Source organism: Verticillium nonalfalfae (assembly GCF_003724135.2).
Source record: "Verticillium nonalfalfae strain VnAa140/NRRL 66861 chromosome Unknown scaffold_135, whole genome shotgun sequence".
In the NCBI taxonomy this organism is placed as follows: Eukaryota; Fungi; Ascomycota; class Sordariomycetes; order Glomerellales; family Plectosphaerellaceae; genus Verticillium; species Verticillium nonalfalfae.
The window spans coordinates 42516-66989 of record NW_021167360.1 but is presented as its reverse complement, the minus strand read 5'-3'; the positions used below and the strand labels follow the sequence as shown (position 1 = coordinate 66989).

The 24474-nt window shown below is 57.1% G+C and overlaps 7 protein-coding genes across 7 annotated transcripts; 3 read left to right on the top strand and 4 right to left on the bottom strand.

Annotated features, from left to right (window-relative positions):
* Nucleotides 1-1741: 1741 nt before the first annotated feature.
* DDI1 (DNA damage-inducible protein 1) lies at nt 1742-3042 on the top strand (the record flags this gene model as incomplete). The annotated part of the gene is made up of 2 exons (XM_028635898.1): nt 1742-2261; nt 2324-3042. 2 exons carry the CDS (start codon nt 1742-1744, stop codon nt 3040-3042), a joined length of 1239 nt encoding a protein of 412 aa, XP_028491736.1.
* Nucleotides 3043-3378: 336 nt separating this feature from the next.
* Nucleotides 3379-5097, bottom strand: RRP8 (25S rRNA (adenine645-N1)-methyltransferase; the record flags this gene model as incomplete). Its single annotated transcript, XM_028635897.1, has 1 exon — nt 3379-5097. The coding sequence occupies one exon, from the start codon at nt 5095-5097 to the stop codon at nt 3379-3381; it is 1719 nt and encodes a 572-aa protein (XP_028491735.1).
* A 4960-nt stretch (nt 5098-10057) lies between these two features.
* D7B24_001674 (uncharacterized protein) lies at nt 10058-13636 on the top strand (the record flags this gene model as incomplete). The annotated part of the gene is made up of 6 exons (XM_028635896.1): nt 10058-10202; nt 10290-11186; nt 11335-11944; nt 12000-12062; nt 12116-13226; nt 13292-13636. 6 exons carry the CDS (start codon nt 10058-10060, stop codon nt 13634-13636), a joined length of 3171 nt encoding a protein of 1056 aa, XP_028491734.1.
* A 359-nt stretch (nt 13637-13995) lies between these two features.
* Nucleotides 13996-14907, bottom strand: PUP2 (proteasome component pup2; the record flags this gene model as incomplete). Its single annotated transcript, XM_028635895.1, has 3 exons — nt 13996-14169; nt 14250-14788; nt 14883-14907. The coding sequence occupies 3 exons, from the start codon at nt 14905-14907 to the stop codon at nt 13996-13998; spliced, it is 738 nt and encodes a 245-aa protein (XP_028491733.1).
* A 641-nt stretch (nt 14908-15548) lies between these two features.
* On the top strand, nt 15549-18458 carry D7B24_001672 (uncharacterized protein; the record flags this gene model as incomplete). The annotated part of the gene is made up of 4 exons (XM_028635894.1): nt 15549-15963; nt 16020-17980; nt 18039-18185; nt 18246-18458. The coding sequence occupies 4 exons, from the start codon at nt 15549-15551 to the stop codon at nt 18456-18458; spliced, it is 2736 nt and encodes a 911-aa protein (XP_028491732.1).
* Nucleotides 18459-18711: 253 nt separating this feature from the next.
* On the bottom strand, nt 18712-19320 carry D7B24_001671 (uncharacterized protein; the record flags this gene model as incomplete). The annotated part of the gene is made up of 1 exon (XM_028635893.1): nt 18712-19320. The coding sequence occupies one exon, from the start codon at nt 19318-19320 to the stop codon at nt 18712-18714; it is 609 nt and encodes a 202-aa protein (XP_028491731.1).
* Nucleotides 19321-20383: 1063 nt separating this feature from the next.
* Nucleotides 20384-21039, bottom strand: D7B24_001670 (uncharacterized protein; the record flags this gene model as incomplete). Its single annotated transcript, XM_028635892.1, has 4 exons — nt 20384-20482; nt 20655-20724; nt 20808-20901; nt 20955-21039. 4 exons carry the CDS (start codon nt 21037-21039, stop codon nt 20384-20386), a joined length of 348 nt encoding a protein of 115 aa, XP_028491730.1.
* Between the last annotated feature and the right edge of the window lie 3435 nt (nt 21040-24474).

Here is a 24474-nt window from a genome sequence, read left to right as displayed (position 1 = left end):
TGCTGGCCAACAACGGCTTCCTCGTCTTGATGAGTGCACCGCAAGGCAACCGGGAGTATACGGCGACCGGCATGATGAGAAGAAAACTCTCCGAATGGGAGCGAGGTGTGATTGCTTCTTCTCCCTGTCTTCCCTGCCGGTCCCGTCTCGTCACTTGCCTTGATGCTACCCTGCTTGTGACCTTGTTTGGTTGGACCTCAAGTTGACGCCGTCTGTCATGCTCGACCACTGTATGGTGAGCGCCAGTCAGCAATTTCAACGACGCTGCATGCAAGCTGCGCTGCCAGTCGCCACAAGTGCAATGTTCTTATGTCACACACCCAAACTTTGTTCCGTCATCGCATCAGGCCTCAGGCATTATGCGGTGGCAAGTGGCATTGAGTGCAGATAATGCTGGCGTAAACTTAGGGGCGAAGCGACATCAAACAAGCATCGTAACCGACCTTGCCTTGGCTTGGGTATCTAGCTGGCCAGGCATCCCGTTTTCTGGCAGCTCCCGACAGACGTTTGGAGCCTGGGCCCATTCATTGCATTTCTTCCCTGAGGCAGGTAGACAGGTACCTACCTACCTCCTAAGCTATGTCTCTCCTCTCCACAATTTCTTACCCCCCCTGCCTGTTTGTCCCCCCGCCGCCGTCACCGTCACTCTTGTTGCGCCTGCATTTCGTTTCCCTCTGGCCTGTCACTCAGTACAAATGTCCAGGCCAGAGCCTTGTTCCCCATTCCACACGCTTCCACAGGCCTCTCTTATGGAACCGATGCTCATCACCCTGGCACGCTCTCCTGCAGCCCCCTCCCCCCGATCCATCTCATCGAGGAGACTCCCCCATCTGCCAAATGAAACAATCGACGAATGAGCGGCTAACCTGCCCCTGTTCCATTCGAAACACAACCTCTGCGGGAGCTTGACTCGTTGGGATTTGCAGATTCCAGCTACACCACGCTAAATTTCGGCTGTCCTCGAGACAGCAAACGTCACGTCACCGCCTGCCTGGTTCCATCGCCCAGGGTCACTAACTTGACTTCACCAACAACCCAACCTTGGTGACCGTACCGTGGCCCTCTCTTTTTGGACTTCACTCTGATTGCTTTCGCCGGGTGAAGGGTACTTTCCACTGCACCTGCCTACCTTTACCTACCTAGGTACCGACCTAGCCCGGTGCCTCTACTTGACCTTGAATTTACCCCTCCATCAGTACCTTCCAGACACCGCCGTCGCGTTAGGCCGCCAGCTGCATCCCATCACCATCCGGTGGGCCCCTCGGTTTGACCGTCCCACCACGGCTTCTTCCCCACGACCTCCCCACGGCCATTTCAGGGCCAGCCTGTCTAGGGATCCTCTTTCTTTCTTCGTAACTTAATAACCATCCGTCCGGCCTTCCAAGCCCGAATCTCACCATCCTCCCAACCTCCAACCTCCAAGCCTGGCCCCGCCCCCCCGGTTCACTGACCCGCATCGACTGCCTCAAGTGTTTCGTCCCCGTCCAAACTCTTGCTCACCACAAGCACTCTCTCCTTCCAGTTCCTATACTCGGTTGTCACCTACAGCTACGTACGATACGAACGTCTTGTACAGCTGCCAGAGTAGCCAACCGCCATCATGTAAGTTCTCTCAGCCCTTTCATACATCCACTGTAGACGACGACGTTGACCATTTTGCGCTAGGCGCGTCACTCTCAACATTACGAACCCGGAGGCTGCTCAGAATGACGACATCATAACACTCGAGATCTTTCCCGAAATGCCCCTCTCGACTCTGCGTGAGTCGATTCAGGCAGAGACCGGCATTCTACCGACTTCCCAACACCTCTACCACAACGGCAATCTGCTACCTTCTGATGACGGATCCAAGACTATGACCGACCTCGGAATCGCAGACAACGATATGATGGCTGTCCATGTAAGGGACATGCGAGTGCGGGGTTCACAAGGCCGCACCGCGCAAGCTACAGCGAGTTCTGCTACCGGCCAAGACCCTGAGCTCATCAGGCTGCAAATCCTGGGCGACCCGCGGTTGCGCGCTCAGGCTCAACAACAGCAGCCGCAGCTCGCTGCCGTCCTGGAAGATCCTCAGAGGTTCGCTCAGATGTTCAACGAGAACTACTTGCGCGAGCAGAGGGAGCGGGCAGAGCGGCAGAGAGAGATACAGCGCCTGAACGACGATCCCTTTGACGAAGCTTCCCAAGCTCGGATAGCTGAAATGATCCGCCAGGAGCGTGTTATGGAGAACCTGCAGAATGCCATGGAGCACAACCCTGAAGGTAGGTCGATCGTGCTACGAGACTGAGGGTACAGACCCGCTGACACGCTGCCTTCCTCGCAGTATTCGGCCGCGTTCATATGCTCTATGTTGATGTTGAAGTCAACGGCCACCGAGTGAAAGCGTTGGTGGATTCTGGAGCACAGGCAACCATCATGTCTCCAGGATGCGCCGAGGCCTGTGGCATAATGCGCCTTGTGGACAAGCGTTTCTCCGGCATTGCCAAGGGCGTCGGTACTGCCAACATTATCGGACGCGTTCACTCGGCCCAGATCAAGATTGGCAACTCCTTCCTCGCCTGCAGCTTTACGGTCATGGAGGGGAAATCTGTAGACCTGCTTCTTGGTCTGGACATGCTGAAGCGCCACCAGGCCAGCATCGACCTGGCAAAGGATAAGCTTATCATCCAAGGCGAGGAAGTTGCCTTCCTCAGCGAAGCTGACCTTCCGAAGGAGACGGAAGAAGCGTTGGAGGAAGAACCAAGGCTTCCAGGCCCGGACGGGACTACCATTGGCCAGCGGTCTGGCGTCGTGTCTGGTCCCGGGGAGGGTGCAGCGCAAACATCTCAGCAGCAGCAGCAGCGTGTGCCACCGGCTGCTGCCGCCACCGCGCCGCCGGCAGCTGCGCCTGGGGTGGCATCTACGCGGTCTGGCGCTCCCGAGGAGGCCATACAGCAGCTACTTGACCTCGGATTCGAACGTGGGCCTGCGATCGCCGCGCTCCAGGCAACGGGAAACAACGTCGAGTATGCGGCGGGGCTTCTCTTCGAGAATCAGCGCTAAAAGTGGTGGCAATTGCGGACAAGAAATAATAGATGGATGAAGCATATCCGAGGCAAAACAGAAACTTAGCGGTGTGCAATGGAGCACTAACCTTTTAGACGTTTGCACACACGACTCCTCTCACGATGAAAAGACGGAACGGACACAGCCACTTGCCTGGACTGCGAGACACTGTAGTAGCGAACGGGACTAATGAAAAGAATATTGTCGCTTCTCGAAAGCGCGTACATGGTCTACGGTGCTTTTCCGTGGCGCCACACCAAGTTCCCTCGTGTCTATGTACAGTCTCAGAAGGCCCCCCATATGCATGCCGAGTCGTTGGGTATCCGTCTATGTTTACCGCAGCTTGTAAACGCAAGGCTTAAGGATAGGCGACTCATCCACCTCCTCCTCGATCTCCTTGTTCTCCCACTGGAAGCGCTTCTGCTTCTTCTGCTTCTCGAGGACCTCTTTCGGCGTCTTCTCCACACACTTGCCCTTCACCGGTGCCATTCCCTTGGTGAATCGCATCCGAACGAACATCTTGTTCGACAGGTCAGCCTTGCCCTGCAGAACGAATCCCCGCTTTTGCAGTGCCTCGACAAAGGCCGAGACGTCCGTCTCGCCCCGTTTGTCATCATTGCCGTCAACCTCGACAGCCAGCTCCTCGCCGTCGGCGGCAGCCTCGGCACTAGCGATCTCGGCCTTGTCCTTCTTGCCGACCTTTTCTGTCTTCTTCCTGTTACCAACGCTGTGCTCGACAACACCGCCGCCAGACCGTCCCTTGGCGCCGGCATGTCGCGCGGCGGGCCCGAAGCGGGACTTGATCTCAGCGACCCAAAGCTCGCCCTTCCAGCGGAGGATGCGATAGGCCTCCTCGATGAAGTCGAGCCAGTTCGTTCCCATGAGCGCCAGGCAGAAGATGGCGACGTCGGCGGCACCGTCCGCTAGAGGTAGGTTGGCAATGTCGGCACGTGTGACGTGTGGGCTCGGGCTGTGGAGGTCGTAGCTGTGGATGGCAAGATGGAGCTTGCGTGCGAGGGGCTGGAGGGTCTCGGCGAGGCGGGCGTCGCCGCAGCCGAGGTCGGCAATGGTGGCGGTGCCGTTGAAGTTGCGAGGCAGGGGGATGACGGCATCCGGCGCAGGCGCGGGCGCGGGCTTGCGGCTGTTGCGGTCCGGGTAGCGGGCCTTGGCGCGGGTCTTGATGTCGGCGATGTAGCCGTCCACCGGGTTCTCGGGCCAGACCTCCACCTGGCGGCGGAAGCCCTCGTGGTACTCGCTGAACATGTCGGGTGAGTCTGTGAAGAGGGAGAGGGCCTCTGCCGAAGGGCGCGTATAGAGCGTCTCGTTGAGGTGGCGGAAGCGGGCCGAGACGAGCTTTGCGCGCATCGAGGCCTGGAGGGGCGTGAGCTTGACGGCTGGGGGAAGAGGCGGCGCGGCAGCCGGCTTTGACGATGTTGACTCGGGTCTCGCCGCCTTGTCGGCCTTGGCCTTTTCCTTCTTGTCCTTCTTGTCCTTCTTTGACTGCTTTGCGGGCTGTTCCTGCTCGAGCTCCAGCTGGGGCTCTTGCTGGGGCTCCTCAACGTCATCGGCTTCGGCCATCTCAGCATCCTCTGCAGGCTTTTCACTGTCCAGCTCCACAGCACTCTGAGTCTCTTCCGCCAGCTTGAGAGCAGCTTTCTTCTCTCTCATCTTTTCCTTCTTCGTCTTCTTCCTTGGAGGCTCCTGGCCGTCCTTTACCGGCGCGCCGTCGCGCTCAGGCTCATCCTTGGTAATGGCGTTGCCGTCTTCGGCCTTCTGACGCTTAGAAGCCGGCTGGGAGACGTCCTTCTCCTGCTTGCCGTTTTGCTTGGCAGCCGCCTTCTTGCCGCCCTTGTCGGCCTTTTTTCTCTGCGGTGCAGGCTTGCCCTCGATGACACGCTCCCACAGGTTGGCGACGTTGTCCGTGGTCACCTCTTGCTTCGCGCCGCCGCCGCCGGCCCTCTTCCGCTTGCTGGGTTTGGAAGCCGACTCCTTGACCTGCGTCTCAGGCTTGAGAGCGTCGGCTGAGACGGACCAACCGGGCACGGCGAACATGATGGGTGTTCGCGTGATGAGAGACGGTGGACGTGGCTGGGTTCTGTCTGAGAGGTGTAGTGATGAGATTTGTTGCGCTGATTGAAAAGTCTCACCACGGCCGCCGAGGTATGTGAGGCAACCAAGATACGTCAGTTAGTCCAGATTTGGCTGAGAGGTGGTGATCTCTCAATGTTAGGTGCCTGTGGTGAGGTTTGCCGTCGTCTTGCCTGCCAACCAGAGCTCGACTACTTTTGGTCTTGGACTGTTGAATTTTTTTTTTTTCCACCATAGACCCCATGCTGGGGGAATGCACCCCTCAACAGCACCCTCACCCCCTGCGCCAGGACGCCACTTCAGGACCGCTGCCACTTGTTCACCCCCAGCCGGAAACAGACCCCCCATTGGGCAGGTCAGTGGCAGGCAAGAGGTGGTCAGTGCAGGAATCTCTCTGCAGCAAGAACAATGCGGAAGTGCACACCTCCCCTGTTGCATCCAGGAAGAAGAGCCTTGTAAAAGCTGCTGAACCCACAGCGACAGACGAGCTCGAGCTTGGTGGCTCCGTCATTCCAACACCTCGAGCTCATGGGAATGTCCCGTCTGTGCCTCACCCCATCTGCGCTTAAGCTCTCAGTATGCATGCCTCCATGTAACTACCAGCTGCTACGGCCTGTTTCTCCGCCTCACCTCGCCGCCATAGGACAACTCTACGAAGAAGGGGAGATGGATGGCAAAAGCCTCGCCGAGGAAGAGACGCAGAAACGCCGTCGGCTCTGGTTCCCTCAGTCCAATAGGAGAAATGGAACACCCCTACCTCCTTCAACCAGAAGATCAGCAAGGTGAAAATCCGACCGAAGCAGGACGAGGCGCGGAGGTCGATCTGCCTAGCCTAGCAAGCGCCCTTGGTCCTGCATCTATCCCCCTGTTCACTGGTAAGGCACACAGCCGTATCCAGAACGACCTCTCTTGCTCTCATAATCGCCATGCAGCACCGCAAATTCATCCGAACAATATAACCACATTGACAAGCCGACCATTGCCCAGCTTCATCTCGGCACACATCAATCACTGTTTGCCCCTCATCTCTTCCTTTGCAAATCCCAGACCGCCTGAAAATCCGGGCCCATGGCGTCTGTTGTGGCTTTGTATGCGCATTCGAACGAGGCCACTAACATCATCATTCGTCCACTGACCTCACGAGGCGCTTTATGCGTCCCGGAATCTCTCAGAACCGTGGCGATGATCCAGCCCACCACCCACCACCCACCACGCCAGGGGCAGAAGAACCAGGGACCCGCCTGCTGGCTCCCATTTCTCTCCACGTCTACCTTATTACAGGCTGGGCTGGCGCTACCTGACATCAGCCCAAGGGTCCTCTCCGCCCTGCCAGGCTCATTTATGCACATCACGTTGAGAGATGGGAGCTGGGTGACTGTTAGCAACATGGCACTCATTCCACGTCTCTTCCTGCCACTCTCTGAATACGTCTTATCCCAATCGTCCCTCTAGCACGCTGAAGCTGCTACCATACCAAGTCTTAAGACGACCCACCGCTCTTTACACGGTCTTGGGAGAGATGCGGACAATGCCTTGCACTACGAGATTGAGGGTCCGTATTGGGGTACGCCGCCAAGGTCTATAAAGTCATGCAGCTGTCGAGGACGCCCGGCCCAGCAAAATCATCTCGTGCGAGAGACACCACACGACTCGCGGAAATGCACCCCCTCAAGCTTGTCCTTCTCGTATTGCTGCATGTCAAGACCGAACTTCGGCTTTGCGTTTCCAAAGTACAGGCCAAGGCAAGCAGGCACCCGTCCTGAACAGCACCGACCGCCTCTCACTCTGTGCCTTGTTGCCGTACCTCCGCTTGCTTGCGGGATACCAGGACAGTTTGCTCACGGCGCCGGGAGCCCGGGCGTCCGCAGCATCGGTTGTTGACAGGTCGGGCCCAACACCAAAGACACACAGATTTTGTTCCGAGCCTGTGGTTGTGGATGCATCTTGTGTCCCATTTTTACATCCTGGGATGGATGGTGAGACATCAGGTACCTACCTCTTTGCTTGTCTTCCTGCCTCATGTTTCTGAGGTACGACAAGACCGTGCCACATAGCGCTCAACATGAGCCTTGAGCAGAGTAGGCATGGCACAATCCACGTCATCAGGTAGCTGCTGAATCAGTCGAAGCCTGCCGCTCCAACAGCATCGGTGCTGGTGTGCCGTGTTCTGGCTGCCTTCAGTTCAAGCTAGGTAAGTAAGATGATGGGTGTCAATACTTGGGTTACACTGGGGAACCTCACCCGCTGGCCCTTGTCCCCCACTACAACGGCCGGCCCTTGCAGTCAGTCTGCCATGCTTAGAGAGGCAACCATAATCTGATTCCATCGAGACAGGGTGGGGTGAGGTCGGACAACCAGCACTTCGGTACTTGCAAATTCCGATCGAGTTGCGCATCCATGTCAATAACATTGAATCAATCGCCTGGATCACCTCTCCTCGGTTTGAGCAATGGCTCTGCGTCGAGGAGTCGTGTACGTGTTCCACGCCATGACGCGATTCTACACGAGCCTCCCCCAGTTGCGAACAACAACGAAACCTCCCTTGACTGCGGTGAAGACACCCCGTCATTCGTCCCCGACTGGTGCTTGTCATGCCTGACAATCAATAAGGTGGGTGTGTGGGGACAACATATGGTCCACGGCGCCCAGATCGCAGGTCGTATTCGTGGATGCACTGGTCCAACAGCTTTTCGCAGTGTCCGCCCCTGCGCAACGCTGTGGTGGTTTGTGTTGCACGGGAAAGCCGAAACCACCTGGAGACTCCGCGCCTGGCGTGCCCACTGTTTTGCGACCACTGTTGGCTCAACCACTGACTGTCTGGGAAGCTCCCTTGCACGGATGCTCAACGGTCAAGCCTACAGACGACTGGAGGGGACCGAAGCAGCCGAGGAGGGTGTAGGTGAGATAAGGCCATTCCCACAACTACCGACCCAGCCCAGATCAGGCCTAACCACGTAACAAATCAGCGCCGCGCGCTGGAGACAAGACACAGTTGTAGGTGAGAAGGTGTGCCTGTCGGCAGCTGATGCCGGTGGCCTGTCTCCTGGTCTACCGGTAGTGTCTTCTCCCTACTTGGCCTTTTCAGGGTACCATCGCGTACCGCACCACACCGTATGTAGACAAGTCGAGCTGTCGGTTTCCCCATGAACCGAAGCTAAGACGGTAGGCGTCTGCCATGTTCTTCACGTATCCGACCACCCTGGACCATTATGACGGCAATTATTTTCCCCCCCAAGGGTGGAGGGGGGCCACAATGGCGTCGCAAAAGCAGTACGATCAGTAACCCGTGCCTACCTACAATCATAGACTATCGACTGCCGAGAACAAGTTCGAGTGCCACCAATTAGTCTGTTTCGCACCACGAAAAGCTTATGCACTGGACTGGGAGAAGTGAGCGCCGCCAGACCGGGAGCTGCTCCTTGCCCTAGACAAATCGCAGATCTTCTTGTTCTGCATACCGCACCTGGACGTGCGCTCTGATCCACTATAGCTTTCCTTAGACCGGGACACAGATGGCGAGAAATCCGTGACCGAACCTCTTTCGGATGATCATCAACCCATTTAGCCCCAAAGCCACTCTGAGGTCCAGGCCACATCGCTGCGGGTCGTTTGCCAGCGAAAGCACATGCCAAGACATGCCGGCCGAACAGTGACCATCCGAGGAACCACTTGGGAAGCCCAGCGACGAAGGAGAGAGAAGCGAGGGGATTCTTCGACTCAGAGTGACAGGACAGTACAGGACATGGGCGTCGTACTGCTCAGCAACCCACCTACGTGCCTACAGTAGAGGTGAATCATTGAGAGACAAGAGTCCGCATCCCTGTTCTGGAGAACGCTGAACTGGCAAAACCCTCCGGCACAAGCCTTGCAAGACCCCCTCCATCACGGGATTAATCCCTGGGCACAACCCCCCCCCCCCCAAAACGAATCCCCTGGCCCAGCCTCATTAATGGAAGTCAACGCCGTCGTTGGTTCTCCGGCTCAGGGTACACCCACTGGCGCAACTACCTTATGGCGAGGGGAGGTACCTCTGTTCAAACGTTGTACCGAAGAGGCAAAGTCTAAGGCAGCCCCACTCACTCTAAATCCTTCCATCATCTTCAGAGCTTCATCTTCTGGCTGGTTTCCAATCGCCCCTTTACCCTTTTCTCATGCTTCTTCTTCTCGCCAAGTCTGCCTGTCCCTGTCCGTCGCCCCTCTCTATTCCTCGGCTCCTGCTTCATGCAGGCCGCCAACGCGAATACCCATGTCCGCTCTACATCACACAAGAATCACCGAGTATCTAAAGGATTGAGCGCCAGCCGGACGGACACACACGATCCATCCCTCTCCGATGCCAGCTTGACAGACGGGTCCAAAATCGCCGCGCTCTCATCAGTCGACTTCCGTCTCTTACCCAAAAATCCGGACAGGACTCGGGAGGCCAGAATCTTGAGGAGCAAGTGAGCCTCGTCAGGCCGCGCCCTTCTTCTTTCGCATTCCTCCTTCGCAGACAGTTTTCACCTGCATCCCGAAGACTGACCCAGGCCTGGTCCAATTACCCCTCAAGCCCTCTTGTCCTGAACCTGAATGGAGCACGAGCCCACGCTGCTTGTCCAACCGCATCCACAATCATAACGAGCCCTATCCCCAATATCCCAGGTTACACCGGCATGTTTCGGTTGCTTCCATTACATATAGCATAGAAGCGCTCGTCCTCCCGGAAGCCCGCCCCTACCTTTCCAGGGTGCTTTCTCACGCCCGTCGACTTGTGTGTGCGTGCACTTATAGGCGCGACGGCGGCCTCAGTCAACGGATTGCTGCTGGCGCCTTGACATTGAAGTATCGGCTATGTCAAGTGGCTCCTCCGACCTGTCTCTCAATTTCGTGGAATGCGACTCCTCTTGAGCCAGCCCACGTCGCTAGCAAACTAGCATCTACCCAGATGGATTCGTCAGCATCGCCTGCTGCCCAGGAGGCAAAGGAAACCCCGATCAAGCCTCCAGTGGATGACAGGGACAACGACGACCAGGATGAGGCAGCTCGCAAGAAGGCGGCTGTTCGGAAGAGGACGAAGACGGGCTGTTTAAGTATGTTGTCCTCTGGGGCCCCTAATGCACACAGGGTCACCCTTCTCTCCCCCCCACATTGCTCTTAGCCTCTGACATATCGTGAAGCCTGTCGAAAGCGCCGCATCAAGTGCGATGAGGGCAGGCCCATCTGCAACAATTGTACCAAGTCGAAGAGGAACTGCGAAGGTTACAATCAACGCGTCATCTTCAAGGACCCTCTCGGAGCCTTCCAGAATGGCTCCTTCGGCCCCGTTGCCTATCCTCCAGAGTCGACGCAGCAGCAAAACTTTGTCTCTCACGGAAACCAGCAGTCGAAACCCTCATCACACGCCCCTCCTCTGGCTGCCATTGCCCCCAAGCCCCCAATGACACTCGATTTCCAGAACTACCCACCGGTTCCCTATGGGGAATCTTATCAGGCACGCCAACAACATCAGCCAAGCGCTGCGGCGTCGTCGACGCATAGCTTCAACCAGGGCTCCTACGAGCAACCTCCAGTGCCAGCGAATACCGCGTACATATCGCCTGCTGCGTCCTTGCATCAACAGCGGAAGCACAGCGAGGGCCAACAGTATCTTCCATCGCCCGCAAAAGAAGAGGATGGATTTCATGGTTTCGGGGATTCCAGCCACACTCAGACGAAAAGCTACGCCGCGCACAATGAGATTGCGGCAAGCGGTCCCGGGTTTCAGGAGACTGAGGTTGCGATGGACGAGGTGCAAGAACGAACCCAATGGGAGCATGTGTATTCAGACGAGGATGCCTCGATGGGCGAGTCGGAGGATGAGTTCGAGGCTCTCCCGCGTGAGAGCACATACGGAACTTTGGTGCAAAGTCACATGGATGGCCCTCTGGACGGGTTCGGCACGGAGATGCGAACTTTCACGGCATTTGCGAACGACGAAACCCTCACATCATACATTCCGCAGGCGATTAACTCGCCTTTGAACGACAGTAAGACGGCTGCGCTTTTCTGGCACTTCGTCAACGTTACCGGACCGAGTATGTCTCTTTACGAACGACATCCTTTCGATCACAAGGAAAAGATGATGGGTAACCACCAAGCCCCCAACTCCAATCATAGCATCTGGACATGTAAGTGAAGTCTTGTAGCACATTCGGGGCATGGGGCATGAACTCACAATTCTAGACACCTTCCCCATCGTTGCCTTCCATCACCCCGCACTCCTGCAATCCATGCTAGCCATCGGGTCATTACAGATCGCAAGGCTCAAGGCGTTGCCACCGACGGCAGCCATGAAGCACTACCACCTGGCCATCAGACGAATTGCCCGCAACGTCCGCAGCCATACCAAGAGGACCCAGCCTGCAACGCTGGCTTCGACGCTGCTCTTGGCTTTCTTCGAGGTCTGGAATTCGGACCATTCAAATTGGTGTCAACATCTTCTCGGAGCGAGATTGTTGTTTAAGGAGATACCATTCCGAGACATGACCAGAAACATACTGCCGCTGAAAAGAGCGAGACGAGCTATGTTTGAGCAAGAACGAAACCAACCCCTAGACCCCTTTTTCATGGGTCACGATAATGGCGAGGCTGACAAGATTGACCTTGATGACCTCGACTTGGGGTTTTTGAGCGAGATCACAGGCCAAAATGTGGATTACGACGAGGGCACCACGCTCTCAGGGCTGTACTACACGGACCGCGATATCGAGCAGTATGAGCACCTACGAGACCTCTTTTGGTGGTACTCTAAGATGGATGTCTACCAAGGACTTCTCTCAGGTGGCAAGCCCTTGTACGTTTCTTCAACCACATCTTCATCAATCCAACCCGGCTGACAGAGCGCTTAGTATGGAGTACGAGCACTGGACACAGTGCCCTCCGCGAGCACCGATGGGAAGATTGGAGGCAATGTGAGTAGAATCGAGTGCGTTGCGGGTGGCGGATGGTTTGCTGACTACACTAGCTACGGCACCTATGATCATCTCGTGTTGGTGATGGCGCGCCTCATGACCTTCGCCGCGAAAGATCTGCCTCGTAAGAGAAAGTCGCTGAAGACCTTTGGCATGATGGGCGGTCCCCCAGGAGCTGGGAGGGGCAGAGGCCAAGGTGGACCTCCCGGGCCGCCCGGAGGCCTGCCAGGGGGGCCACCGGGGGGACCGCCTGGTGGGTTCCCGATGGGCCCACCCGGAGCGCCTCCCGGTATGATGCCTCCCGGTATGATGCCTCCCGGTGGCATGCCAAACATGTCTGGGCCGCCTCCTGGAGGCTTCCCAGGCGGCATGCCGCCAGGGATGTTCGGGCCAGGGGGTCCTCCTGGTGGACCACCTGGGGGTATGGCCCCAGGCATGTTTGGAGCCCCCCCCGGAGACGGCCCTGCAAGAGGCATGCCGCCAGGAATGTTCGGTGCCCCACCCGGGGGACCACCCGGAGGACCACCCGGAGGACCACCAGGGGGACCACCAGGGGGACCGCCCGGAGGGTTTTCCTCGGGCCCTCCAGGTATGGCTGGCGGCCCTCCCAGAGGGCCACCAGGCGGTCCCCCAGGTGGCTCACCCCCCATGTTCCCCGGCATGCTCCCCAATGTTGGAAAGACCTCCCTCCCCATGGGCTTCAGCCCACCGCGTGAGGGGTCACCGCCAAAAGAGAATCCTGATGAAATTGATCTCGAAAGCGGCACGGCAGAGGCCATGCGCGAATGGGAGGCCATTCGGGCTGCATTTGAGACTCTGCGGGCGAGGTTCGGACCAGAGTTTGAACCCCTCGGCCCAGAGTATGCCGACCGCAGAGATTCGCCGTTCGGGCCAACATTGCAATATCGCACCTTCTCTGTCGCTGGAGTCTGGCTCAACTACTACATGTGTCTGATCCACTTGTACCGGACACACCCGATGATGCCGCCCGCAGCTATGATCGCACAGGGCATTCAGGCGCGGCACACGGCGCATTTTGCGCAAGAAATTGGGCGAATCGCGGCAGGCCTCTGCGATGACCTGAGAGATGTGACTGAGATCAGTACGCTGGTTGGTGCGGCCCTCGTCGAGTGCTCCCTGCCTCTTTTCGTATCTGGCATTCAGGTAAGGAACAAAAACAGCTGCTCCCCTACGCCCGGATTCCCAGATGACTGACAGCTGGTTTACAGTTCCAAGATGACGTTCAACGAAAATGGATCATCAAGCGGCTGCACGATATCGCGCGATTGACAGGTTGGCAGTCGGCAAGAATGATTGCTGAAGGATGCGAGTCTGGATGGCGCAAGGCGGCTGAGATGGGGCGGGGGCCGCCATACACGAGGGATCCCAATCTCATGAATGAGATCCCCAAGTCGATGATCAGGGGCCCCCCAAAGATCATGGCGCGCATCGAAAAACTTGACAGTGACGACGCCAAGCTGGCGGTGGCTCGGTCAGAGAGGGCGGCATATGCCATTGGTCTGATTGGTATTGAGCAGGAGTTGAGCAGGCTAGATCTGAAGGAAGGCAACTAAATGCTGTAGATAGTCGCACATCAGGCACTCTGACTGGGAGACGGGCTTCGTTGCTCCATTGATCCAGGAAGTTGACCCCTGTTCCCCCATTGACGGGACCCGCGCCCTCTTGAAACGACTTCACTGACAAGGACGGGATTGTCTCTTGCACACATCACGACAGGCTTGGCGCCGCAGGCATCTACATGCATACATGTCGTTCAATACACCCCTAATGGTACACAGGCAGATTGTCTGAAGGCGGCCTGCCTGATTGTGTGGGACATGCCTCCTACCCACCTGTCTGTCTTGTTGCTGCTGCTGCTGCTGTACCAGACTGCCTTGGCTGGTTCTATTTAATTCGTGATACGATTCAATCATCAGTTCGCCGGAAGTCGCTCGACGACGGCGGCCATCTCTTCGTCCGTGTATATTCTGAAACCCTTTTCCTTCGTCACGCTCGCCAACTGGACGTTCTTCGAGTCAAGCTTCTCCTCCATCACCTGCTTCAGCGTCTTGAGGACGAGGGTCTCGGCATCCTCGATGGTGAGGGACTAGGGGGGGGGAGGCACGGCAGTGTTAGCGGAGCACACTGCGAGGATCACGCGCGAGGTGATGTGAAAGTCCGACCAACCTTGTGGTATTCGTTCTGCAGCTCGGCCTGCGCACCCTCGGAGCCAGAGCCGATGGCCTTGGCGTCATAGCGGTAGAAGGTGCCGCTGGGTTCGGCGTGGTACAGCTGGGGGCCGTCCTCGTCGTAGCCGGCGATGAGCAGCGCGACGCCGAAAGGCCGGCTCATGATGGTCTCCTCGCCGTCGGCGCCCTCGCCGAAGCGCAGGGCGAGGTCGCAGATGGCCTGGGTGGCCGACTCGACGCGCAGGGGTTCGGCATAGTTGAACGTGTGGGACTGGGACTCGACGCGGGCGTGCTCGACCATGGAGCGGGCGTCGGCCTGGAGGCCGGACATGGCGCAGCCGATGTGGCGGTCGATCTCGACAATCTTCTCGACCGACGAGGTCTCGAGGAGGGTCGACGTGACGCGCTTCTCGACGCCGAGGATGACGCCGTCGGCCGTGGCGACGCCGATGGCCGTGCTGCCGAGCTTGATGGCCTCGAGGGAGTATTCGACTTGGAACAGGCGGCCTTCGGGGGAGAAGGTGTTGATACCTCGATCTGTTTGCGTCAGCACGGAGCAGGGGATGGGGATGGGGGGGGGGGGGGGTAAAAGGCAAGGCGGTCATGGCTGAATGGCATGAAACCGACGTACCATATTCGGATCTTGCCATAAACATCTTGGCGGTGTTCTGGGGGTGTTTCGCAGAGGTAGGATTGTTGGTGCTTTGAAAGCTGGGAAAGGAGGGTATCGTCTGGTCGTGAGGTCGTAGGTTGAGGTGGTTGTATCGCTGGAGATCTTGAAGGTGACGGGGAGCTCCAGCTGGAGGTTTCTTAGGCAAGCAGCCAGCCTACGCAGCCGCAGCCGCAGCCGCAGCCGCAAGCTCTTGGTCACTTAGGAAGCAGTAGACCCCCCCTAACACCCCCTGCAGGGATCCGAGCTTCCGATTGGCGATTGCGAGGCAGAGGGCGGCAGGCGTGGGGAGGGCTGTTGACGCTAACGCCGGATCAATTCACCTGCCACACCGACGCGAGGATGTTCCGGCCAAGACGCGACTCTCCTGTGGCGGCCGACGACCCAAAAGCGCTTCAGGTACCTACCTGCCCAGGTACCGATCCAGGTAGCTACAGGTGCTGGACCGTACCTTGCCTTGCCCGACTGACCCTGGGCCTGACGCGCGACAACCCAATGAGCCCCGCCTAAACACGCCCACGCTCACATTCACGATCACATACTCTTGAGCGCCGACAAGGCTCGCATGGTCCTCACGCCAGCAAACGACTACCTCGTAGCTTCCTCAATGTCAATGCAGCCTGCGACATGTCGTCCAGGGTACCAGCCCACGACCGCCGCGCAAATGGAGCCCCAGCCGACCAGGACAGGCCGCCGAGACCCCGCATGAGCAACGCCCAAGGGAGCTTCACCAGCAGCAACAGGCATGAGCGACCCGATTCCCGCCAGGCCCAGCCTCAGCCTGATGGGCGCTTCGAGAGCACGTCGCATAAGAGAACGGCGTCTGGAAACCCTCGCCCGTCGAGCAGGACACACGAGGATCGGCGCATCGAGGAGCGCCGCACAGAACGAACCTTCGTCACCCAGCTCGAGCGCCTGACACAGAGAACGAGGAGTCCGCAGCGCGCAGAGCGGCCGTCCACAACGAGTGCAAAGGCCAAGGCCTCAGAAGCCCACAAGACCGCTGAACCGCAACCTAAGGAAGCGAGGGTCGAGCCGCCAGGTATGCTGAGGATTCTGCGAAGCGACCGCGTTCCGCCCGACTGACTGGAGCCATAGCAGAGCCATGGCGCCCCGAGGCGTTCCTGCTACCACACACATCCGCCCCTCTGGCGTCACGAATATCTGTGCCCCCGCTGGCATCCGAGGCGCCTCCAGCTCTTCAACCGAAACCCCTGAACGAGCTATCCCTCGAGGCCCAAGAAGCTGCCATCCTGGAGGATTTACTATTCGTCTTCATGGGCTATGAAGGACAGTATATCCGGTTCGCGAAGAGCTATAACCAACACGAGGAGCGCGATCGCCTGTCTGGTCCAACATTTAGGATCCTCCCTGGCCTTGACCCCAGTCTGCAGGACCTGACCATGTCGATGCTGAAAATGGCCAGCTATTACTCGGCGCTGGAGATGTTTGTCGATGTGCAGAGTCGGGAGGAGTTTGGCGCCGTGAACCACGCATTGTGCGCCTCTGTGCGCAAGTTTCTCCAGGACTACCTCGTCATGATTGCTCAGCTGGAAACCCAATTTCTCACCAACGACACGTTTACGCTCCATGTCCTCAATATCCACATCCTGCCGACGAACCAAATGATGGCGCAGCTTCATTCTTTGGCCCTCGAGCTTCTCAAACGGAACGCACTCCTGGACGACGATGACGAGGAATCAAGCGACAGTGGCGATGACTTTGAGAACATCCTCGAAACCCTTCGAGAAGGCGGCGACTTGGGCGCTGGAAACATGACGGGGAAGAAGATATGCAAGGGCGGCGTCGTGCTAGGTCTCATCACCAAAAGACTCGAAGCCATGTCGGGCGACCCCGCAGCGCGCGCCTTGCTTACATCCTTATTACGAGATGCCAGTAGGCCGTACATGGTCATGCTGAACGAGTGGCTTCACCACGGTGGCATCAATGATACCCATGCGGAGTTCCTGGTCAAGGAACAAAAGAGCATTCGGAGGGAACGGCTCGAGCAGGATTACACAGATGAGTACTGGGAACGACGATACACAATCCGAGAGCATGACGTCCCACCACAGCTCGAAGGCGTCAAGGAGAAGGTTCTTCTGGCCGGCAAATATCTCAACGTTGTGAGAGAATGTGGCGGTGTAGACGTCAGCAAGGTCGTCAAGGATGTGCCGCTGTCATTTGACGACAGCCGATTCTTGGAGAACGTCAATATTGCCTACGCGCACGCCAATGAGTCGCTCATGCAGCTTCTTCTGACGACGCACTCTCTGCCGCTGCGATTACGATCCCTCAAGCACTACTTCTTCTTGGATCCTTCGGACTACTTCTCGTACTTCCTGGAACTCGGCGCCTCGGAACTCCGAAAGCCCGTCAAGTCTGTTAATACCGGCAAGCTGCAATCGTTGCTCGACCTCGTGCTGCGCCAACCAGGCAGCATCGTGTCGTTGGATCCTTTCAAAGAGGATGTGAAGGTGGAGATGAATGAGATTACTCTCACCAAGTCTCTGCAGAGAGTCGTCAATATCACAGGCATTGAGCAGGGCGAGACGCTGCAGCCGTTGGCTCATCAGCCGTCAGACCACGACAAGAACGCTTTAGGCTTCACTTCCCTGCAGCTGGACTATGCAGTGCCGTTCCCTGTCTCACTGGTTATTAGTCGCAAGACAGTGTGGCGGTATCAGGCCTTGTTCCGATATCTACTCTCGCTGAGGTACCTCGAATCGCAACTGTCGACCACATGGCATACCCATACTTCGGGAGTCACTTGGGCCCATAAAAGCACGTCAAGGAGCTTGGAAATTTGGAAACGCAGAGTCTGGACACTACGCGCCCGCATGCTCGTGTTCGTCCAGCAATTGCTCTACTTTTGCACGGCAGAAGTCATCGAACCCAACTGGACCAAGTTTATGTCGAGGATCAAGACAAACGAGGAAAACCAGGGCGACTCATCAGAAGGCCCAACGAGGACGGTCGACGAGCTGATGCAAGACCACGTGGATTTCCTGGACACTTGCTTGAAAGAGTGCATGCTAACCAACAGCAAGCTCCTCAGGGTATGTGGATGCACCCCCATCGCTGTGTCATGATCACGGTTCTAACACGCTCTCTCAGATCCATTCCAAGCTTATGCAAACATGCACCATCTTTGCGACCTACTCCAATTGGCTCTCCCGCGAGCTCGAACGGGCTGATCCTGACCTTAGCGGCACCAGAAAACCGCCCAACATGACAGACGACCAGTGGAAGGTCTTTCAGTCCGTACGGACGCATAAGGGCTCGTCCGGGCATGGTGATTCGACCTCATCAGCCTCAAGCCAGACGGATCAGGAGGCACGCGTCAACAATCTCTTTGAGATAATGAAAAAGTGGGAGGGTAACTTCAGCCGGCACTTGCAAATCCTCCTGGATGCTCTGAACCACTATGCTGCCACGGAGACGGTCGTTCTCCTTAGTCTTTGCGCGCGCCTCAGCACCGCGAATCAAGGAACAGAGTACGCGGGGCTGCGGAACGAAGAGGACATTGCCGCCTGAGGCGAGGACATGTCTATTTGATGTTTTGGGGCCGCGTGCCGGGCTGGGCCCCGAGAAAGGCGTTTGGGAAGCGAGGGGGAGCAGTCATGTCGATAGATACCAATCTGGTGAAATGATGATCGTTGAAGTGGCGATTCTACGCCACGCGTCGACGTCAACTCTACAAGTCGCTAGTGCGGCCGTCGCCGCTCTTTGTGTGTTTGTATACTACAGTGTTTGTACATTTCTTTCATTCCCACATGGAGGCAGTCGCTCACGCCTTGTTGATGGCCTCCTTGACCAGTTCCGAGACTCTCGCCATCTCCACCTCGAGAGCCCGCCCCTTGAGCGCGCCCTGAACACCCTTCATGACGGCGCCCAGCGAAGACTTGCCGTTGGCGCTCGCAGCCTTGACCTCGTCGATCGTACGGCTGATGAGCTCGACGACCTCAGCCTCAGTGACCTGCTTGACGCCGCTGTTCTCGATGTAGTCCTGCAGCACCTTGGCCTGGGCATCCTCCTTCTCGGCGAGGTCCTCGCGCTGGGCGGCGCGGGCCTGCTCGGCGGCGTCGAGGTTGGCGCGCATGTTGCGGCGCAGCAGGGCGATGAGCTGGGCGTCGGTGGCGATGGGGCTGTCAGTCTTGGCGGCGTTGTTGGTCGTGGTTATGATGGCGCGAAGGACGGCGAGGCGCTGGGCGTCTTTGGCGCGCATGGCCGTCTTGAGGTCGGCCTTGAGGGTCGCGAGAAAGGGGGGCGTCGAGGGTGCTGCGTCGGCGGCGGGGGCGGAGCGGAGGGGGGCGGTGACATGGTAGGAGCGGCGGGCGGGCTGGAGGCGGATCGGACGGAGGGCCTGAAGCCAGCGGACGGGGAAGCGCGCGGCCATGACGGGCTTTTGTCGTGGTGGAGGTGGCAGCGTATGTAGTCAGGCGAGACTTGCGTGGGTAGTGGACTGCTGGAAGGAATGGGACGATGCAGGTATCGTGTCTGCAGCTTCTCGAGCTTGGGGTGTTGACTGTGGTTAATTTGGAGTTGATTGGGTCACTGACGGCGTCGGGGAGAGATGGCCGGACTGAGCATGCTCGCAAAAAGTTGAATAGCTTCATTATCTGGCTTGGAGTGGGGGCAATTGCGTTTTCTGATTGGTTCATCAGCCAAAGCTCTGAGTATGAACTGGCCCCAGCGAACTGCCTTGTTAACATCAACAGTCCTCGCGCCTTTGGCAATGGAGAGGAAGTAAGCACGATGGCATCGCCGCGCTACTTCAAGACGATGGATCAATATTTCTGGTAGGGCATGGTCCAGCTCCGGATGTTCAAAGGGGAGGCTGACACAACGCTTCCCCATCACGATACTTGCATCTGTTGTCCAAGCCGTCGAGTTGAGATGACGACCTACCAACATAGCACACACCCAGTGTGGCAGAGAACACTTAGCACTGACCACGTCTACCTGACCAGAGACTGTGTGTTGCGACTGCCCCCGTCCTGGATCCTTGCTGTCCCGAGGGAATGGTAGCGAGCCTGGCAAGCGCCCTCCACTTTCCCAGCTCCCCCCAATGAAGTGAACAGAAGCCTTGTACAGGAAGGGACGCCTCACGCTCTTCTTTCCCGTTGATGCTTCTGTTTGGTACCTGCTTTCTTAGTCCCTCATGCCTGTCGAGTGTTGTTGTCCGTCTCCCATCAGGGCCACTACGAAACGGCGACGCGCAGTCTTTGCAAGCCAAGAAAGGTAAGTGCAGCCAGGAGACCGCTGCCCAGTACCTTCTCACGGCGTGGCAGCACCGGGTTAGAGTCGTACACTTCTGGAATGTATTCCCAATCGTCACAGTCTTGTGTTGTTCTGTATGCACCCTTGGCACACGTCTGGCGCCTGTCACTTCCCCTCTCACACACACATCCGCCGCTTTCTCGCTACACTCCACGCCTCAGAATGGCCCGCGTGCCCGTCTATATTTCATCGTGATCATCATACCGTCCGCCTGACCGGCCCTTTCCAGTGGACGCGCAAATCTTGCCTACCGTGGCTTTTGGCCTGTACAGACGTACCTAAATCGCAGCTCGTCAGCACAGCAATAGCCCGGACGGCATGGTAGCATGGACTCACAACGAGAAGTATGCCTAAGGATCACAGAGATTAACACATCGTCAGCAAATATGATCGCGTTGCGCGTCAAGAACGTCGGGACCAGGACCAAGACCAAGAGCACCATTCACGCACCTTGAACCTCGGATTGTCGGCCTCGTTTCTCGCTTGTGCCACCAAGAGCTCGAAATCCGCAGAGGCCATGCTGGGAGAGCAGGTCAGCAGTTGACGCTAATCCCAACGAATGTCCATGGCCGTTCATGGCATCCAGGCCTCAACATGGCTTACCCCTGAAATACCGTCATCGGGTACGCTGCCATTGATGACAACAAGCTGCGCACGTTCTCCCTATTGGCCACACCAATCTCGCGCTGAGCGGAACCTGGACGTTCGTCAGCCAGCTGTTCCTTACCCAGGCCATCCCCACGAACGTACTTCGAGGCCAGCCGCATGTTGCCAGAGGTATCGGCCTGGGCTCTTGCGACACGATGAAGCCTGCTTCGCGCATCCAGTTTGCCATTTTAAGCGGCGCTCGAGGGTCTTTATGCGGTTGCACGCTTTCCATATAAGTCTTCGACCATCTTCGAAGTCCGTGGTCTGCGCTCACTTTCCGTTAGTCCGCCCGCATCAACAATCAGAGAAACAAGCGTGGTGGACCAACCATCTGTCAACGTCCCATTGTCCGATTGCGCATTGAAGTATATCTCCACCATCTGACACCAGCCCCCTCTGCGAAGCGTCTGGAATATATCTCGAATGTAGCTTGGCCACCGTCCCGTATCGATGACACCTGCCATCATCTGGCTGTGGATGAGGTCGAAATCACCCCTGGGCCACGTGAATCTGGTTCATCGCGTCAGCTGGAGCACGCCAAAGACATTTGTTCCTCACACCTTTCGTTGACGTTATCAACTTGCAAGTTTAGATTGCCTGGTAGCTCGTCTTGCGGCCACATGTGTGGGCAGATGTCGACTGCAACCACCTGCGAAATCGGTTAGAACCAATGCTCCGGCTGATCAAAGCGTGTTGGAGAAGGGGGCGAGCAATGAGAAGTGGCCACCGCGGGCTGACCCATCTATCTCGATGCGCGGTGTAAGGTTTTGGCTCAACGGTAGTTCAAGTGTCTACGCGCTTCACATCGTATTTTCTTTCACCAAAATATCCTTCGGAGCCCAGAACCTCGTGCAGACTATGATAACGGAATCGCGTACCTCGCAGTTTGGGTAGGCCTTGGCAACATCTATAGCCCAATCGCCCGCTCCAAAGCCGCACTCGAGGACCCTTCGTGGTCTACTAAGTTGCGATGGAAGCAAGCGATTGTCAAGCGCCTGGAGCAGCACCCAGTGCAGGATGTGCAGTCGATCAACCTCGTCCTGGAATCAACCATGTCAACGTAGCACGATACGGCAGGAAGCTGGCCAGTGCCATGCGTATGCGCACCTCGTCTATCGGCTCGAAATAATGATAGTTGTCGACAGCAAATTGTTGATATTCTCGACCGTGGTGCATGACAGTTGGCAGATAGGCCTCGTCAAGGGGGACTGTATCCTCGCTTCGTCAAGGTCAGGATTCGAAGGCAAGGATTTCGAGATTATCTGGCTTACTTGGCCATTTCTGTATTCCGAGTCGAAATCTCTCCTTCCAAAAGACCGCACAAAGTTCGTTCCCTCAAGTCGAAGGCACGAATATGACTACCAAAAGAAACAAAAAAGGGAAGGAATATTCTATGATGGGTGAACCAGCATTGGGCTGCGTAGTACTGGACGGTACGACAAAAAGGCCTCGCGCAATCAGGTCTGGCAGGTAAATACGAACCATGCCAGGGCTCACAAGGGCGTCAGAGAGGACAGGCAGATACCCGAAAACCGCAGAGGCCCAAAGGCACTTGTTAAGGGGACCCTCAACACTGTCGAGTTAGTCGGATTGGCCAAACATGGATCCAATACCCCACGATGCATGCCGCTGCCAATCCCGACATGGGCCATGCCGCTGGTTTTCTTCTGTTGCACGGCATCCTCCTTATGCGGCGCCGTTACCTCAATATTAGCATTCTGCAGCTTTGCCCCTCAGGGTACAGCATCCACAAAGATTGAAATGGAGGCGGAAATATGCCGCCGGGTGTTTGTGGACGCACGGGAGATGACGCTGGCCTGGGGCATTCTGAGTAAAAGCACTGTTCAGGGACCTTCTTTACTAGGTGAAGGCTCTAGAACGACGAAGAGCGTGGCATTAGGTGGCTGGGCCCAGTACGACCATACCCTGTTTCCACATCTCTCGCTCGGACGGTTTTCCTTCTGATTGGCGATGAAGGCCACAGTCTACGTGGTCTTCTATCCAAGGGTGGGCTCGAGACCTGGCCACGGCCTGCTAATTTCCATTTTAACGCACGTACTTCTGCGGCGGATCTCTGGCTACCCATAGTTCTTGCTCCCAGAGGGTCCGACTGCAGGCTAGCTGTTGCTGCTGAGTGAAACGATGACCTCGAGGCGCGCCAACGAATCTGGCACACACACACACACACACACACACACATACCGCAAGACACCTACTGTCATACAGGGCTCACGGACGATCGGAGCGAAAAAGGAGACCTTGGGTATGCGCTGATGTGAGTGGGCAGGCGCTAAGGATGCGGGTTCTGCATGGGGGGAGGGGGGGAAAGATATCTCTGGACTTCTCAGCATGGACAAAGAGTGTGGCCTTCGTTGTAACTAGTGTGCAGCATCTTGAGTCCTTTGCAGACGCAGACAGCTTGGCACCTGGGTTCTGCATCTTTGCGTCGACCCCCTACAAGAACCTGTGCTGGAACAGAGACACCGATTTGGGAGTTCTGGCTCAGGTGGTTGTCGGGGCCTGGGCATCGTACATGTGTATGCGGTGAACCTAGGCCTGAGTGCAAGGATGAGCAGGGCGGCGGTGGGGGACTGCCAAGTACATCGTACCCGACAGAAAAGATGGGCTATACTTCACAAGCAGGGGTTACCAAACATGCAAAACAGATGTACGGTCTCGTCGTTTCCACTCGCCAGGGAACAGGGCTTCTTGGGATCCGCACTCGATGTGTTTGTTTCCGTTGTGGGACGCTGACTTATTAAGTCTTGGGCAAACACAAGAAACTAGGTACCGAAAGGTAGTGCCCTGGCGCAACTTGATGGTATAGGCTAGCATATTTTTTGGCTGCCTTCACACGGCAGAGAACTGACATGACGACATACTCTGTGGCTGGCAGGACGGTATTCTTGGGCAAACACCGCCGACGATACCACAGAAGCGAAGAATGCCCAGAGACGGTTGCCTCGCTTTGCAGATTTGACTCCGCTCAACATGAGCCAGCAAACATGAAGAAGGATTGAGCTACCTACAAGCCCTTCTGCGATGGCCACCAAGAATGAACGAGGGTGGACCAACGACTGAGCGTCACGATATGTGTTTGGATCTGGAAGCAGAAGGTGGCGAGAAGCCTGTCTGCACGCCAGTCTGTTCAACATGCTTCTATCTGCACACCCTTCAACGGGCCGCTGCAGGTCTGAACGAGCATGCTTCACCCGAGGGAGGGGGGCCACCCACCCCACCTGTCAACGTCCCTCGGCGAACGTGGTTTCTCGCGCGGTAGCCGATCAACCCATCACAGCGATCACGCACCATACGTGACAAGACGACGCCGCACAGAGAGGTCTTGACAAGCAGTGTAACGGCGGTCCCGTTGGCTTGGGCTGTGGGTCCTCCGGGAATCAAATGACGACAGCCACAAATTTCCTGCCGGTACCAACTGGCCGGCGCGCCCCCAACCGCCCAAGATCCTGGGTCGTCCATTTTTGACCTCGGCCTGGTCCATGCTCGCCTTGACACGAGCCGTCAAGTTCAGCAAGAGGAATCGGATGGCGGGTCAGAGCATGACAAAGGAGAGCGGGCAAGGTAAAAGGAGCCGAAATTGGCATCCATTTCAAGATGATGT